General features: G+C 39.2%; 1 protein-coding gene across 11 annotated transcripts in view; it reads left to right on the forward strand.

Annotated features, from left to right (window-relative positions):
- GBE1 (1,4-alpha-glucan branching enzyme 1) overlaps nt 1–17,853 on the forward strand; it is a 167,197-nt gene that overhangs the window by 139,443 nt on the left and 9,901 nt on the right. For 9 of the 11 annotated variants that reach the window (XM_087895005.1, XM_087895002.1, XM_087895006.1 and 6 more), the window contains one exon: nt 3,384–6,106. In XM_087895005.1, the coding sequence (XP_087751131.1) occupies nt 3,384–3,440 (57 nt within the window). In that variant the 3' untranslated portion in view covers nt 3,441–6,106. Of the gene's footprint in view, nt 1–3,383; nt 6,107–17,485; nt 17,735–17,853 lie in introns of those variants that run through there. The other 2 variants (XR_015734452.1, XM_087895004.1) reach the window with 2 other exon arrangements.

The following is a 17,853-nucleotide window of genomic DNA, read 5'->3' on the forward strand; positions in this document are numbered from 1 at the left end:
TACTTTATATTGCTGCATTTTTTGATAGAAGTCCATATACATTGAATCACAAAACAATTGTGCAAATATTTTCAAAAGGAAATTCAACTTATGTCAAGTTGAGCACAGGTATGGTTTGCACTTTTGTATATGTAGTAAAAACCACAAAACTTAGTGTACTGTGCATTCACATGTTATTCTCAATGGAACGAAGAAATTCAACTTTGCGCTCTTACATATTTTCAACTGCAAGCATGACATGTATTTGCTTTTGCTCAATGTGATATGACAACTTGACACATTCTCAATTAGCTGTTGTTTTATCAATTATGCAGCAATAGTTGACATTTTTCTACAAAATGTATGTTATAGTTTAAACATCAATTAAAGTAGATATTTAGTCATGTTAAAATTCAAATTAAGTATGTTCCAGAATAAATGTTAGCAAATATATTTATGTTGATATTCCATTAATGTTATTTGAATCTGCATTCAATTAAATTGATGTGGCTGGCATATTGGATGTTCTTAAATGGGCAGGATGAGGATGGCTGAGTGAGAAATTCACTGACCTTGCACTAGCAAATCAGTTTCTTTTAGGATGAAATGGTACATCTACTAATATTGATGCACTTCTGAATTTAACACCATGTTTAGTCTTTCAATAATGTTAAAGAAATTCTTTTTTCCTTCTTTTTCATATATTATTTGTAGTTTTCCTTTTTCCACATTATGTATCTTTCTTTTTTAATTTGGTATTTATTCAGTTAAACTCGTGTGCTATAGAAAAGTAGTCTGCATTTAAATGGGACAAGTTCTTGAGAGTGGAAAACAATATCCACATAACCATAACACGTGGATTAAAATATTGTAGGAAAAATCCTAATAATACCATTAAGACTGTGTACTAAAAAAGTTTTCAATGTTTTTTTTCAAAAATTTGGAGCTTGAAGAAAACATACATCCTTTCATTATTATTTAATTATATTAAAAGATCTAATTGCCTACCAGAGACCTATTTGGGGGTTAGCATTTGAGATTAATTCTATAACCCTTTCAAATTCTTTTCTTTCTGAGGTAAGAATGCTGCCCTCTTTAACAGTGTTCTAGAAGTACAAAAAACATCCTTTTTAGCATATCTCTGGGGATAGATTTATGAAATGTTGGTTACTCTTTATTTTGAATACATATATATTTTAATCATTAAATATCTTTATTTTTGTGCTGATTTTATTATGAAAATAGATTTTATTAATTTTTATTGTTATGGGTTACCTAGAGTCTCTTGAAGGTAACATATAAGTAAACTTAAATATATTTTAAATTTTCCCATAACAACTGTTAAACAATCCATCTTAAGATATTCCTATTTCTAGTGGCAGGGTGAGAAAAAAATAAATTACTTATGGGCTTTTTGGTTAATTATATTTTAGTACAATATAAGGACAAGTTTCCAGAAAAGCAAAAAAATAAGACAAAGATATGAAAAAAAAAACATCCCAACCTACTCGTATTTTGGTTGGCTCTGTGGAGAAAAGGAAGGAATTTCTCTTAAATCCACTCTGGTTAATGGGATGGATAGTCCCCAAATTGGGGGGGGGGGGGGCGGCAGCATTTGCAACCCTTTCTGCTGGAAAAGAGGTAAAGATAAAAATCAAGAATTATCTGCTGAAAAACTTTGTAAAATCAAGGCAGGCAAAGAGAAATGCCCCCCCCCCCGCCCCAAAATCTTTGCCCTCAGGCTGCTTTCAGAGTCTTTGGAAAGAAAAAAAAAACCTGCTGTGGAAAGTGAAATAGTGCTAATAGTTAATAATGGCAGGAAAATCCAATCCAATTTCCTCCTTCAAATGCTATTTAATTCAATTTAAATATTTATTTATTTTAGTCCAAGTTTCTCTACAAATGAAAAAAAAGTGGAACTTTTTCAGGAAGTTCTTACATACAAGGGACATAAATAAAACATTAAGCTGATGTCAAGAGAAATGAAAATTTATTTTTACTTTATGGATATATTAACGTTTGTTTTCTTAATATTGTTTTAAATATTTTTAAAAGTATAGTATTATCAAAAAGTACAGTATTTTTTAAGTGTATGTGGAATCCATATAGAGTAAGAAGACAGAAAGAATAATAGTTGGGATTACAGAAAGGGTGAAGAACCCGTGCTCATCTAGCTATTGCTAAGTTTTTTTAAAAAAACCATCAACCTGGACCACATCCTTTTGTCAGTGACAATTTTTCATTAACAGATTGCCTGTCCTTCATTAATAACTGTCTCTTACTTATTTCTCATTAATTTTAAACATGAAATTTTCTCCACTGAACTATTGGGAGTATCAGTAAATATATGGTTTTGTTTGCTAAAATATTTGGAAATAAACCTCTTCTAACATATTTTACAATAACCAAGTATCATTAACCATTCCCTTGACATTTTATTTTCTTTTTCTGTAAATTTCAGAGTACAGAATTCTAGGTGTATATCAAATGTCCTTCCCTGCTGAGCAGATTTGTAGGAGTTATTTATCACAGAAACCTTAGAGAAAAAAACTCTGATCACTGACAAATAGCTATGATCCATTGGACATGTTATAGTCTGATTCAGTGAAAATTTCTCTCTCTCTCTCTCTCTCTCTCCCCTCTCCCTCTCCCCCCACATCTCACTCCTCATCAGTTGCACCCTGCAGTCTGTAAAGTACACATATCAATTAGTTAAAAACAATAACTCAGAAGATGATCTGTAAAAGGAGTTATAAAATCCACTGTTACATATTTCTTTTTTCCTTACCTAAAAATGATTTCAGATTCAGAGTTTCTCTCTGAAAGAATAAAAGAACATTAATCATAATGTTGAAAGAACATTATTACCATTGTTCAACAAATTTGTTGAATATATATGAGTGAGACCCATTTCAACCCTCTGACTTGCAGGTTACTAAATGCTTTACTATATCTTCTGTTGTATTTATTTCCACTGAATGACATCTCGGGCAAAATACAAATTCAACTCATGATACAATGGCAATCAAATTGAACAGTAAGAGTTTGTCATTCACTAGTACACAATATGGATGTCTTCAAATATTCAGACTTGGATCAGTTTAAATCATTTGTGTCCTCTAGTTCCAATTTCATTTAAGCCTATTACCCAATCCAGCATTAGGTAATAGGATATGAAGGATGCAAAATTTATTATTTCTATTAATTACTTAGTCTTAAGACTAAATACAAATCCAGAATTTGACTCTACATCTGTGCCATATTTAATAAGTGTTTGATTCTTCAGTGACATTAAATAATGTAACATTATAAGTAATTTATTTAAGTCATTTAGATTTATGCCCCCCATACTACAAAGGTTTTTAATGGATCAATAATAAGACTTTTTTTTCCCCTCCCTTTAGGTATACATTCCAAGCAGAGTGGCAATAGTGTTTCAAAACATGGATATTCAGATGTAAAGGCTTGCAACTGGCTCCATTACTTTGAAGGCCAAGTAATATTTGATGATAATGGTATCCAAAATATGGGGTTTTTTCTGCATAAAGGTGTGGTCATACTAAGAAATTCAAATGAGCATTTATTTATTCATAATTACAAATATATTATAAAATGTTTATTCAAAGAGATTATAATCATGGAAGAATAATTGCATTATGAACTATTTGTATTATAGAACTGGATTTCAGAAACAGTTTGTTCTCACATAAGGATTGAAGTAATGTTAACAAGGCATGTTCAAAAATTGATTGCTGTATTTTCAGATGTTTTCTAATCACATGTGGGTGTATTTTTCTCATTAGCTCCCATTTTGTATTAGAAATAAGTAGCCATGTGATGCCCTAATATTGGATTCCAGATCTAAATTATACTGTGTTTTCATGGGATACATTATTACAAGGAAAATAGGTTTGTTTGTCTAAAAACTAATAAACCATTTTCATGGAAGGACCCCACAATAAAGGAATCTCGTTGATACCCTGTTTTCCCCAAAATAAGACATCCCCTGATAATAAGCCCAATCAGGCTTTTGAGCGCATGGCAATAAAGCCAAGCACTTATTTTAGGGTTCAAAAATATATAAGACAGGGTCTTATTTTCAGGGAAACACAGTAGTATGAGCTCATAAATTTGGGTCTGTCAAAATATAAAACTATGGAGTGTCTTTCAGTATTTTCCTATTTTTTTAAAAAAACTGTTACAAAATAAAGATATTAATTTATGAATTCTATCTAGAGTGTTAGCACTCATTCATTATTTATTGGCCAAGTGTGATTGGACACACAAGGAATTTGTTTCCGGTGCATAAGCTCTCAGTGTACATACAAGCAACAAGTGATAAATCATGATCATATAATAAAATGCAATCATTACAAATCATAAGATACAAACTCAATGATAGGCATACTAAATAAGCAAACAACATAAATCATAATAGGATGCTAAATAAAGGCAATTGACATAAATCATGAGACACAAACGAAGATTATAAACAAGCAACAAAATTATAGTCATAAGACACTAAGGAAATAGGTAATAGGAAAGATGAAAAGATTAGAAGGATAATAGGAAATACAGCCCTACTAGGTGGTTTGACATCCTAGGCATAAACAGCATTGTCGGAATTAGTTGTTTAGCAGAGTGATAGCATGGTGAGGAGGGGGGGGCAAACTATATTTGTGTCTGGTTGATTTGGCATATAATGCCCTTTAGTGTCATCTTGAGCGAAAAAGTTGAAGCAGTTTATGTGTAGGATGTGAGGGGTCTGTAGATATTTTCACAGTCCTCTTTCTGGCTCATGCAGTATACAGGTCTTCAATGGAAGGCAGGCTGGTTGCAATTATTTTTTCTGCAGTCCTAACTTTCTGTTGAAGTCTGTCTGTCTAGTTTGGTTGCTGTGCCAAACAGACACTTATACAGGTACAAAAGAAAAACATTTAACTTTTAACTCAGTAAACATTTAAAAAGAAACCATATTCACTTTCCTAAATTTTTTTACCACGTAGACATTTTAAAAAGTCCTAGCAGTTTCAATGTATTTTCAATGAAGTTAATTCATGTACATTTGTGTTAAAGCTTGGCACTGACATTGAGGCATCTGCATCATCAGTTTAGTTATATTGCTGACTAGTTATGACTTAACATCTTTTGAAACCAAACTAGGTCAGTTATCAGTGAACCATGATAGAGAATTCTTTTTATCAAATTAAAAAATGTATTTAATAAGTTACAGTATCTTTAAAAAAATTAATACCAGTAGCAGGTATAAAGGAATTGAATTCTGAATTTCCAGAACTGTAAAAATATATTGTATTAAAAGTTATTTCAATTTTGTTTTACAGTCAATTTTGATATGTAATTATCAAAAATATTCAGGACAGTATTTGTGAGTTATTATTTTGCTTTTTTTGTCAAGACCATATCACCAGTACCTTACTAACTTTTTCTTTATGATAGCTCTCTAGATCAAGCTTCTTAGTATCATGTCTAGTTGGCATGCTCCACTTCAAAACTATCTGGAAACATTTTAATGCATCTCCAAACCATTCATTTTAGAAATAAGTGAGCAATAAAAATTGCAGAATTTATTCCCACCAACCCTAAAAGCTAGGTAATATTCATGCAAAAATAAACAGTTTCATTATCCTGCCCATATATTTACACAAACACCATCAGATGAAAATAGGTGAAAAGTTTGGGATAAACATTTCATAAGCCTAGTGAATAAAATTTCACCTATTAACAATGTTACTGGAATACAGTGGTTCAGTATATATAAATGCTATAGCACCTGATGTATTTAATTCTCTGAAAATAATAAATTATAAAGTTTAGGTTAATTACCTGTTCAACAGTTTCTGAATGAATATTTAGATAGTTATATAAAAGTTATAAAATTGAGATAAATCTTTCAACCAAAAGATATAATAAACAGTCCCATAAACACAGGTGCACTTTCATTAAATTTACACATTACATGTAATATAATAAAGATGTTATTGTTTCTAGATTTGTATATGTGGTGTAAGGATATTGTCCAGATCAAACTTTTGTGTAAGAAAATAGTATGTGTAATGAGATGTTATAAATGATGTGCAAATAAAGAAATGTAAAATTGGTGTTTGTACATTTTGGTATTGTAAAGTAACTTATCTATGCACATGAGATAATATCTAATTAGATAATATCACAAAAATATTGATTCAAACAGAAGAAATTGGGATTGCAGTTTTGTTAAAAAAAAATTTCTGCTAAATGCACACAATGGAAAAAAGACAGAAACCTTCCATCCAATTTACATACAGGTACATTATCTTTTCTTAATGCCAAAACTTTACTGAAAGCAAAGATATTTGTGTGGGCATGGGCACGCATGCACGCGTATGTATACATATTCCACATACAATACAGATGCTTGCAAAGCAACAACTTTGGAATCCTAAAAAAAAGAGGAAAGTATTTGCAAGTACAAGTACATATTATTTTTGATGGCCTGAATACCTATTTCATGTTTAAAATGCACTTCAATTTACCTACTGTTTATTTAGACTGCAACATAAGCAAGTTTTGTTAAATATAGAAAAATTAGTTTCTTGTTACATAAATGGTTGTAATTAAATTGTACTTGTCATAAAAGCTGTAGCTTGTAAGCTACTTTGTAGTCTGGGTTCCAACTTGATACAAGTTGTCCTGTATCAATGCTGCCTTAAATATGATGCAGAATAGGGCAATTTGGAATATAGTGGTTTCCAGTCAAATGAAAAGGGGCATTGGTCCTACCTGATACGCCCCTTCTCGTTGGGTGGAGACAGCAGCCAGACTTGGGTTGTGCTCATTGGTCAGAATGAGGGACTGAGCTGTCAAATCAGTTAAATTCCGCCCCTGTTGCTAGGGACTCCCAGCTTTTGTCAAAGGAGGAAGACAGACTCCGAGTGTGGAAGAAAACAGAAACAACATTAGTGACCAGACTGATGAAGGGTGGGGCTGGCTGCTGTCTCCACCCAATGAGAAGGGGCGTATCAGGTAGGACCAATGCCCCTTTTCCATTGAAGGTGGAGACAGCAGCCAGACATGGGACATACCAGAGTTCATTGTCCCAGCTCATGGGAGGGAACAGTCTGGGCAGAAGACTCCCCCCGCATTTCAACACCCTGTAACACTCTCCTCCCAAAGGCAGCCTGTTCGGAGGCAAATTTATCTAACTTATAGTGCCTAACAAAGGGAGAAGGAGAAGTCCAAGTAGCTGCCCTACAGATCTCAAGCAACGAAGCCCTAGATGCCCAGCAGCTGTAGTCACAGCACTTCTAGTAAAATGAGCTGTCACATTAATAGGAGGCGGCAAAGACCAGACTTTGTAAGCTGTATTGATCGTAGCTCGGATCCAATGACCAATTGTTGAAGAAGTCACTTTGTGCCCTAAAGAAGCAGGGAGAAAAAAAATGAACAATGATTCTGTCCGACGAATATCAGCAGTCCTCCGGAGGTAGATTTGAAGAGCCCGCCAGACATCCAACGTGTGTAATTGGCTCTCCAATGGATTGGAAGGACACGGGTAGAAATCTGGAAGAACCAGCTCCTGCAAATGATGAAAGGGAGAGTTAATCTTAGGCACAAACGTAGGATCCAACCTGAGGACCACACGGTACGCGTGGAACACACACAAATCATCCCTGATAGACAATGCAGTGATTTCAGAAATCTGCTGCACAGAAGTTATAGCAACCAGGAAAGCCACTTTTCCGGATAAAAGTCATAGACTTGCTGAAACCAGCGGTTCGTATGGAGACCCCGTAAGAGAGTCCAACACCCACGAAAGGTCCCAAGTTGGGTACCGATGCAGTACTGGAGGACAGAGATTCATTGCTACGAATCAGCAGATCGTGCGACAAAGAATGAGTGGAGTTGTATGTCAGGACCGACGAAATAGCGGCCACCTGTCTCCGTAGGGTGTTGGGAGAAAAACCTTTGTCCAACCCAGCCTGGAGAAACATCAGGACCTGCACCACAGAAGCTCGAAGAGCGGAGAAGCCTTGGAGCTCACACCAAGAAGAAAAGGTCCACCAAGTGGCTGAATAAATTTGGTCCGTCGATGACCGCCGAGATGCCTGGATAGTACGAATCACTGAGGCCGGGATGTGGTCCCGCTTCAGAGCCTCCCACTCAACCACCAAGCGGTCATCTGTAGCCACTGAGGCTCTGGATGTACAATTGCCCCCTGGCTGAGACAATCGATGGTGCACGGGATCCTCCAAGTAGGCGACACTGATAAATTCATGAGGTCCGCAAACCATGACCTCCTTGGCCAATGTGGTGCTACAAGAATGATCTCCGCCTGTTCTATCAGAAGTTTTCGAAGTACCCTCGGAATGAGGGGAATCGGTGGGAAGGCGTACAGCAGCTCTGAGGCCAAGGGGAGTGCAGAGCGTCCACAGCTTCCGCCTGTTGAGAATGGAAACGGGAGAAGAAGCAGGGAACTTTGGTATTCTGCTGGGAGGCGAACAGGCCTACTTGTGGTGTGCCGAAGCGATCCGCCATCATCTGGAAGAAGAGAGGATGGAGACTCCATTCCACGTGATCTATCCTCTGGCGGCTCAGCCAGTCCACCATCACGTTCGCATCTCCTGATATATGGTCCGCCTTCAACGAAGCCAGATGGAGCTCTGCCCAAAGTCCCAGTCTTTTGGCTTCCTGCATCAGAGACCTGAACCTGGTTCTGCCATGGCGATTCACGTGAGCCTTGGCTGAGGTGTTGTCGGTGAGCACCAGCACATGGGTGCCGGCTGCCAGCTGACGAAAGGCCCGAAGTGCAAGGGAAGTCGCACGAAGCTTCAGCCAATTGATACTGCGAACCGCGTCCACGGCGGACCAGGTGCCCTGAGCAACTTGCGCCCCGCAATGAGCTCCCCAACCAAACTTGCTGGCATCAGTGGTCACTACCACCCATTGAGGCTCCAGGAACAGGCAGCCTTTGGAAATCACAGGGGATCAACACCAGCAAGGAGACACGAACACTTCCCTCGGAACTGCAATTCTGACCGAAGAAGACCCCTTGCCCGCCTTCTGTAAAGGCAAGGGAAACCATTGAAGGTCTCTAAGGTGTAACCTGGCCCAGGGAACAATAGAGATGGCCGAGACAATCATCTATCTTTTATGACCTTGGCCACCAGGGATCTCAACCCGGTTTGTCGATCCGGGGAGAGGAAAACTTTACCTTCAACTGAATCAATTATAGTTCCTAAATGGAGAATTCTAGTCAAGGGTTCCAGATAGCTTTTCTCTATGTTAACAGAGAAGCCGTGCGAGGCTAGTGTCTGAATGGTAAGTTGGAGATCTGAAATGGCCTGCTGAGGGGAACTAGACATAATGAGGATGTCATCCAGGTAACACTGGAGACGAACGGCCCGAAGCCTGAGGTAAGCGGCTAAAGCCGCCAAGCTACGGGGAGCAGAGGAAAGGCCTAATGGTAAAGCCCTGTACTGGTAGTGAACCCCAGCATAACAAAAAAGAAGGAACTTCCTATGAGAAATTCAAATGGGGATATGGAGATACGCCTCCGTAAGATCTATTGAGCAGAGGAGATCGCCCCTCCGTATGCCGTTTAAAATTGATCACAAGGATTGCATTTTGAACCTTCGGTAGATAACAAATCGGTTCAAACGTTTAAGGTTCAGAATAGGTCTCCACCCACCCGATGACTTCAGGACTAGGAAGACCCGAGAATAGAAACCCTGTCCAGCTTGATCCCTGGGCACTCGTTGAATAGCCTTAATGGCGAGAAGGTGACTAATAGCCGACTCCATAAGGGCTCGACATTTGGTAACCTGAGACAGCGGACAGCGAATAAAAGACAAAGAGAGGGTGGAAACAAATTCAATGGCCAGCCCTGATAGAATGGAGGCCCGGACCCAGCAATCCGAAGTAGTACTCTCCCAAACCTTGGCGAAGAGGCCTGATCTTCCGCCTATGGGAGGCTCCCTGGTACTACTAGTGACGGTGACGGATGAAACGACCCCCTCCCTCTCGAAAGGGCCGCCGGGGACCGAAATTCCTCCCCCTGGGTGGTCTCTCCTGAAAACCTCACTGCCTAGGGGTAAAATTACCCGTGTTGCGAGAGGACCCTAAGCCCCCATCCGATGACCGAAACTGAGGGCGAGGAACATACGAAGAGAAACGGGGTTCCCCTCTAAGGAAAACTGCAGCCAGGATCTTCCGCTTATCTTTGGTTTCCACAAGGAAATTGTCTAAATGCTCCCCAAACAGCTTCGTGCCCGAAAAGGGGACCGACGCCAGACGCCATTTATGTCTCGCATCGGCCTGCCAGTGGCGCAGCCACACTAAGCGGCGAGCCACAATGGAGGAGGCCAGGGATTTAGCTGCAAATCGAGCCGCATTCAATATAGCATCCGCAGAAAACTGTACGGCAGCTACAATCTTATTCAGGTCCTGTTTCAATCTCGAGTCCTCCGGAGAAAGTTTATCCTGGAGCTGCCGAAGCCACAGGAGCATTGCACGATTAAAGAAAGAAGTGGTGGTAGCCGATTTGATGGCCCAGGCTGCCCCGAGATGGGCCCTCTGAAGGACCTGCTCTGACCTGCGCTCGTCAGGCTGAAGGCCCTCTTCTGGATCACCTGGAATGGATGTTGAGGAGAGTAAAGCTGCCACAGGAGCGTCGACAGAGAGTACCTGCAGCAGGGTAGTCAGAGCAGAAGACACAGTGAAATTCTTTCTGTCCGTGGATGATGGGACAGGAGCCAAAGTGGGCGAAGACCACTGCTTCTGGATGACATCCAAGAAGAGTGGAGGCGTAGGAATGGCAGTCACCGGCTTAGGTGGTTCAGCAAACAATGGATTCAAGGAGCCTGTAACTGGTGGAGGCTCTGGTGGAAGAGCAGCCCCGAGTTGGGCTGTATTCACCGCCTTGAACAGAAGTGATTTAAATAGAGCCTGGGGAAACAGGCCAGTGAAAGCGGGTTGGTCAGGAGGTAGACCTTCATCCTTCGATAACTCAGGTTCTAAGGGCTCCATGTCTGCCGCAATAGAGTGTTCACTGACACCAGACACGGCCGGGGAATCCAAGCCGGCCAGCGAGATGGCATCTTCCATATTGAATCTGCCCGGAGAACCAGCAGGTTCAGAAGGAACGAATGAGTGGAAGCTGGTCTGTCCACAGGGAAGAAATGATTAGACAGCGATTGTTGCACCGCCACTGCAATCATATGTTGAATGTCCTCTGGCTGTCAATTGACAGGAGCTTGATCTCGGGCTGGGCCGGCCTCCACAGAGGCGCAGACCGGAACAGAAGAAGGAGGTGGATGAGCCACCAAGAGCACGGGAGCGGTAGACTCCACCGTAGTACGCATCCCCACAGAGGGGGCAGAACCCCATACATCGGATGATTCCACTGACATTTGGTAATCCTGCAAGGACATTTGATCTGGGGTCAGAGAATGCTCACGTACAGGTTCATCAGAAGACACTCTGATGACCTTGGATTGAGGAGGACTATTGCCACTGTGTGTTTTATGTGATCTCTTTGAAGGTTTTTCCTGGCTTTTAGCAGCCTTGTGGGTCAATGAGGGGCGTTTAGAATATGCGGACATAGGCGTAAGTAGAACCCCTTCGTCTTGCGCATAGGTCTGATCCTCCCGTATGGAAGCCTCTGATTGTTCCCGGACAGTGGCCTTTTGGCCATGTTTAGACTTGGCTTGAGCCTTGGGCATGATATGTTAACAACGCCTGAGCCAGGTAAGCCAAGAAATGTAAATTAAAACCCCTGTTAAAAATGTAATTTGGCTAACTAGAATTCAGAGGCCAAATAAGGTGTCGTAAATGTCAAAAGGCTCCTCAAGAGGGAGGTAAGGGAATGCAGGCACAGTCTAAGAGACTGGAGGCCTGATGCAATCACCGTTCACCGCTGCACCCATTCTCAAAATGGCAGTGGGACAAACTGACAGGGAGAGCGCGAGACTCCACTCCAAGTTAAGCAATCAGCACCAAACAGCTGATAGATTGTGAAATGACGGGGCGGCTTGAATTGGCAGAGAAAGAGCTGTCAAAGCTGTTTCTGAGGCTAACACTGCTGGGCTATCCGCAAACTACCGATCTCCAGGAAACAGCCAACAAGCGGCTAGCGGCAGGGAGCGCGAAGCTCCACTCCAAGCCAGGTGACTAGCGCCAAACAGCTGATATATAATGAGGGATCGAAGCGCTTAGAAACTGCTGAGAAAGGAGCTGTGCTGAGATAATTGCCAATTAGCCGATTTCCTTAAACAGCCGACAAGCGGCTAGCGCCAGAGAGCGTGAAGCTCCACTTTATGTAAGGCGGCTTGAATCCAAAGGTCAAAAAAACCCCGAAGAAGGTAAGCAGAAAAAAGGAATTCTAACGCTAAAGGCAGATAGAGCACACAATCCACACAGTCTGACGGACTGAGCAAAAAGCGGGAGCCCCTAGCAACGGGCGGAATTTAACTGATTTGACAGGCTCAGTCCCTCATTCTGACCAATGAACACAACCCACGTCTGGCTGCTGTCTCCACCTTCAATGGAGAATGGAAATATCTGACTCACCCTATTTCCAATTCTCTGTGGACCTCTGCCTCATTTCAATTGGATTGAGGTTTCCAAAGACTAGGGAAAAAATAGAGGGGGGAATGTAGAAATAGTTCCACATTTTTGTCCTTCTTAATATAACACTGTGGTAGAAAGGGGATTATTGGAATCAGATAGTAATAAATTTGTCCTCAAATCAGTGACTCTTGAAATTAATCTCCTCAACTGAAGTTTTTTAGGAAGAAAACCAGATTATGGGAGGCAAAGAGAGAAACTATTTATGAACACTGTTACTGCAATCTCTTACAATTCTCTTCCTGGATGTTTCTGTTTATTTGTGTGTGTGGTTGTTTTATTCCATATTAGACATTTTTTTAAGAAGTCTTCCATTATTCACTATATATTTATTTTTCATCCTGTTTTCAGTTCCTATTTTTATACATAACTTTGCTTCTTCTTTTTTTCCAATATTTTAAACTGTGTAAATAATTTATAATAATGTTACCTAGCTGGGTAATGTTACCCAGTTCAGTAATGAAATATCTGCAAGAAAACAAGCTCAGAGAGCATCAAGGACTCTGCATCTGATAATAACATATTGTGTGTGACTTTTTTTTCCCCTTTTGTTCTTGTAAACAATTTTCTTCCCATCTTATGTTGACCCAGTAGATGCATTTGCATATGGTAATCTAGGAAGAAGTTTTGAGGTTTCCCCTCCTTCCTCATCTTCAAATTGTATTGGAAAGCAGTTGCTATTCAAAATATGATTTACTGAACTAAAAAAAAAACTACAATGATTATGAAAAATGATGTGCTTAATCCCCTCTTAATAATTTTGCTTTGAATAATGATTTTGAATAATTAGGATTGAATTTCAATCTAAATTCCATATGTCATTGAACCATTGCAGCAATTTTAAAAAAGCCATTTTATGTATTACTTTGTATCAGAATCAGCCTAGAAAAATTGTAAACCCATTTAGGAAAGAACTAAACCTGACCCTCATGATATAATTGTTTTAAGAGTTTAATATTTTAGTGTTTTCTTGTACTTGAAAATATTGAGTTGCATCATCAGGTTATGTATAATTCAATCTTCTAAATCAGAGCTGTCAAACTCCCGGTCAATGGGCCGGATGCGTCACATGCTGGCCTGCCCAATTTAGCAAAGGGGGAAAAAGTCCTGATATGTCACATGATGACATGAGTTTGACACCGTTGTTCTAAATCAAGTCTGCATTATTGGGTCGTATTATTCTGCATCCTGTTTAGAACCCAGCTGCCTTCTGTATGAAAGATAAATCTCATTACACACTGTAATTTTTTTAATAAAAAAATCTTGAAGGTTTTGAAGATAGAGAATGTAGTAAGGAATCAGCATTTTAATATCAAAATTTTCTTTTAATAGGTAACAAAGATTGGGAGACAAGCAAGACTCCCCTTCCAATACACATATACACACAGAGACCTTTCTAGTGGCTGTGGAGAAAAAATAGCTCCATGCAATGCAGAATATGTGGTCTTTCCTCCATGAAATAGCATTCAAAATCTTTCATTTGGTAGATTGAGAAAATGTGAAGTTAAGAGAAAAAAAATGGCTTTTCACTAAGCATAGGCAATTTGGTAACTTGGTAACAGAATTTGCTACCACAAAATGAAATGATGGCTGTTAAAATGAGCAATTTAATGCAGGCAACAAAGTTAATTAAATGCATGGAAGGTAAACCTGTGATTGGCTATTATGATTGCTGCATATGTAGAGATTATGTCTCTGTATAGGAGAAACAAGAGGATAGACGAACAAGTAACAAGAGTATCCTGGCAACTAGTAAATGTTCATGTCATGGCAACTAGTGAACTCCTGTGGAAACTCAATACTAGATGAATGTCCAAAATAAGGCAATTCATATGTCAAAGCACTGTGCAATTCATGTTAGCTACTATGCTATAAAAGGACTCCTTGAAAAAAAAAGGCGGCACACAACTACAAATGTATATAGTTATTTGCACTGTCAACTTGCAAAGCTTTCAAGTTGCCATGAGCAGGAGGGAGGGAGAATGCATCATTGCTCATGAATTAATTAGGGCATCTTTCGGAAACTTGACATGCACATCTTATTCCAATCTGTTGTGGAAGGGGAAAAAAAGTATCAATGGCATATTTAAAATGTATTCAGGCATTCTCGAAGCATGGAATATTCATCTGTTTGAAGGGTTACAGTGTCTTTTCATATGCTGGTTCCACTGCTGATAATCTGCTGGATGTACTGATTGTCTGCTGTGAATAACAGCATGGGAATTTCAATGGAGCAGAATTGTAAGTTGCTCAACTCAACTATACTTTGCTCTCTAGGCAAACTTTCAAAAGGTATGACCAATATAGCTATAGGGCTAACAGTTTAATTGACTGTGCATACTTCAAACAAAGCTCCACAGTTTGGAGAATTCTTAAATAATGTTACAGGCCTGAACAGTTGGTCTAACTAATATATATCAGTGGTTTATATGCTTGGCTCATAAGTATAATTACTATAGAATCAGTATAATTACTATAAGAATCAGCTTGTAAAAATGTAATTCTTGGAGTTACAATTCAGAATACCTAAGCATGTGTATTATAAATCATTTCCCAAGATATAGTATCACAATGTTTCCCTTGTTGAACACACTCAAAATACATGGATTTCAATTTCCAATTTTTTTTAGCCAGGATAGCCATTTGCTATTCTAGAAATCCACACATTTGCAGAGTAAAGAATGGGTTAAAAAAACAAAAGTGAGTTGAGATTAAAGGTGCTCAAGAGTAAGTTATCAACATGCAAAACTTTTGAAGTCAAAGCACATTATTTTGGGATGAAGACCACAAGATCATCAATGATACCAGGACAAATATTGAATTGAATTAACACCACTGGTCTATAAATTTTTTGTAAATTATCCACCTGCAAGATAAAATGTGTTGATTTTACATATTTTGATTAGATGAATTAGAAAACAGGTGATAAAGGTGCTGGCTGGCTAAAGTTTTCAAGTTTACAATGAAGATTTATACACTGGCTAATATATTTGACTACAAGGGAGGTATCTAATGATCATGATGCCTCATAACTTCTCGACAAAGTACGGTAGAACAATGAAATATGGTACCACATGAAAGTGTATAAATTTATCTCCATTTTGAGAATAGCAAGGCAGATAACTATGAAAAACATGGAAAATTTGCTTAGGTCCTATAAAGCACTTGGTGCAAGCATGTCACTGAAAATTCACTTCTTACACTCGCATTTAAACTATTTCCCTTTGAACTGTGGGGCAGTGAGTGATGACCATGGGGAGACATTCCACCAGGATATCACAGGCATGGAGAAAAGATACCAAGGGAAATGGGAGTCCGTCCATGCTTGCCGATTGCTGCTGGAATCTTACAGCAATTCACAGGAGAAAAGCCAAAAAATGCAGTTTAAATACTGAATAAAGATGGAACCTTGTTGTTTGATGTTAGAGCTTGTCAGTTTTTCATGCAAAAAAGCATGAAAATGTTAAATGAAGAACCAATAAATAAATGGAAAGTTATGTTATTGGTATCAATAGAAAGATAAATTTATACTCATTGGTGTGACCCCATTCTCATTGCTATATCACATTTTGCAGGAAAGTTATGGAGCAGAATTGCTCATCCCCCTCGTAATTTTGAATTATTTTGAAGAAATTTTGACCTAAAGCTGTATCTTAGAAACTGGAACCAATTAATACTCATAACTTACTTTTCCCTTATTAGTGACCCAATTCTGGTAAAATTAAGCTACTTTCATTTCCGAGGCTTTCTCCTTGTAGACCAGTGTACTTTATTTGGCCAAGTGTGACACACAATTAGAAACACACAAGGAATTTGTGTCTGGTGCAGAAGCTCTCAGTATACATACAATAATCATACAAATAAGAGTGGAGAATAAAGATAATAAGGATAAATAATATTACAGCCATACAACATGGGTAAGTACACATAAACATGAAAGCTACAGAAATTAGGTGTTCAGTAGAGTAATGGCATCGGGGGAAAAATGTCCCTGTGTCTAGTTCAGGGGTGTCAAGGCCCATGGGCTAGATCCGGCCTGTAGGATGTTTAGATCTGGCCCCCTGGGCCACCCTGGAAACAGTGAGAGACCGGCCCGTGATCCTCTACCAGTGAAAACGGGCTCCTGAGCTCTGTTTATGGCTGTGACGGCCTTCTTCAACTCTCTGCCAGTGAAAACAGAGTTCGCATGTGGCCTGCCTGAGTTCCGTTTTCACTGGTAGAGGGTTGCAAGAGGCCTTTGCATCTGGAAATGGAGCTTGCGAGCCTGTTTTCATTGGCAGAGCACTCGGGCTGCCACAGGCGCCCCTGACATGAGTGGAATTGAGCAGGCCATGCCCACTCTGGCCACACTCACCCCAGCCCCCTGAGGTCAAACACAACTTTGGTGCGGCCCTCAATGAAATCGAGTTTGACACCCCTGGTCATTTGGATGCAATACCCTATGGTGCCATCCCATGGGAAGGAGTTGAAACAGTTTATTACCAGGTTGTGAGGGGTCTGCCGATCTCTCTCCCCCGATATTAAAAATATTTTTATTTAAACTTTATTTGATTTAATTATTGATGCTTAAGTATTAAATGTGGTTAGATTAAAATATAGGTGATGTGATATGCATTTCCCAATCTTTCTACCAATTTGCAATTTGTTAAAAACATTTTGAAAGTTGAAACATTTTGTAGCTGCAGGTTGCACAAACTGCTAAGTCATGTTGTGCTTTATTTGGTTTTGGCTTAGCATTTTGTATTAACTCGGTCACTTTGGATTGTAAGCTATAATTTATAGTTTAATATGTTGTACAAATCCATTGTTGTGATTTACTCAGTTAGCTGTGGTTAACCATACTATGATTTAGTACAATGTGCTCTATCCATTCTTTGGTTAGATTTGATGACTTTTTGCTCCTGAAGTTCATTATCACCATCTGTGACAAAAGCAGTAAGTATTTTAAGATTATTTCTTCTGCAATTTTTTCTCTCAGTTTCTATAAAGCAAAGCATTTGTCATGCTTTCTGTGACTTACTGACATGATTTTCAGCCAAGCAGATTGCCAAGTTAATTACAGAGCTCATTTCTTTTGGACGTAAGCCTGGCTTTAGGGCAGCCTGCCTTACTTTAATGCATATTTCTCCCAGCCACACTTTTTAAAAGAGAGGACTCAATTGCAGAAATCTTGAAATGCTGGGTTTCCGTCACTTTAGTGAGTCTTATATGCATATTCATATTTTCTGGTCCTTGGCTATTTAAGCCCTA

This window comes from Pantherophis guttatus, chromosome 5 (assembly GCF_059756535.1).
Source record: "Pantherophis guttatus breed Tessera chromosome 5, ASM5975653v1, whole genome shotgun sequence".
In the NCBI taxonomy this organism is placed as follows: Eukaryota; Metazoa; Chordata; class Lepidosauria; order Squamata; family Colubridae; genus Pantherophis; species Pantherophis guttatus.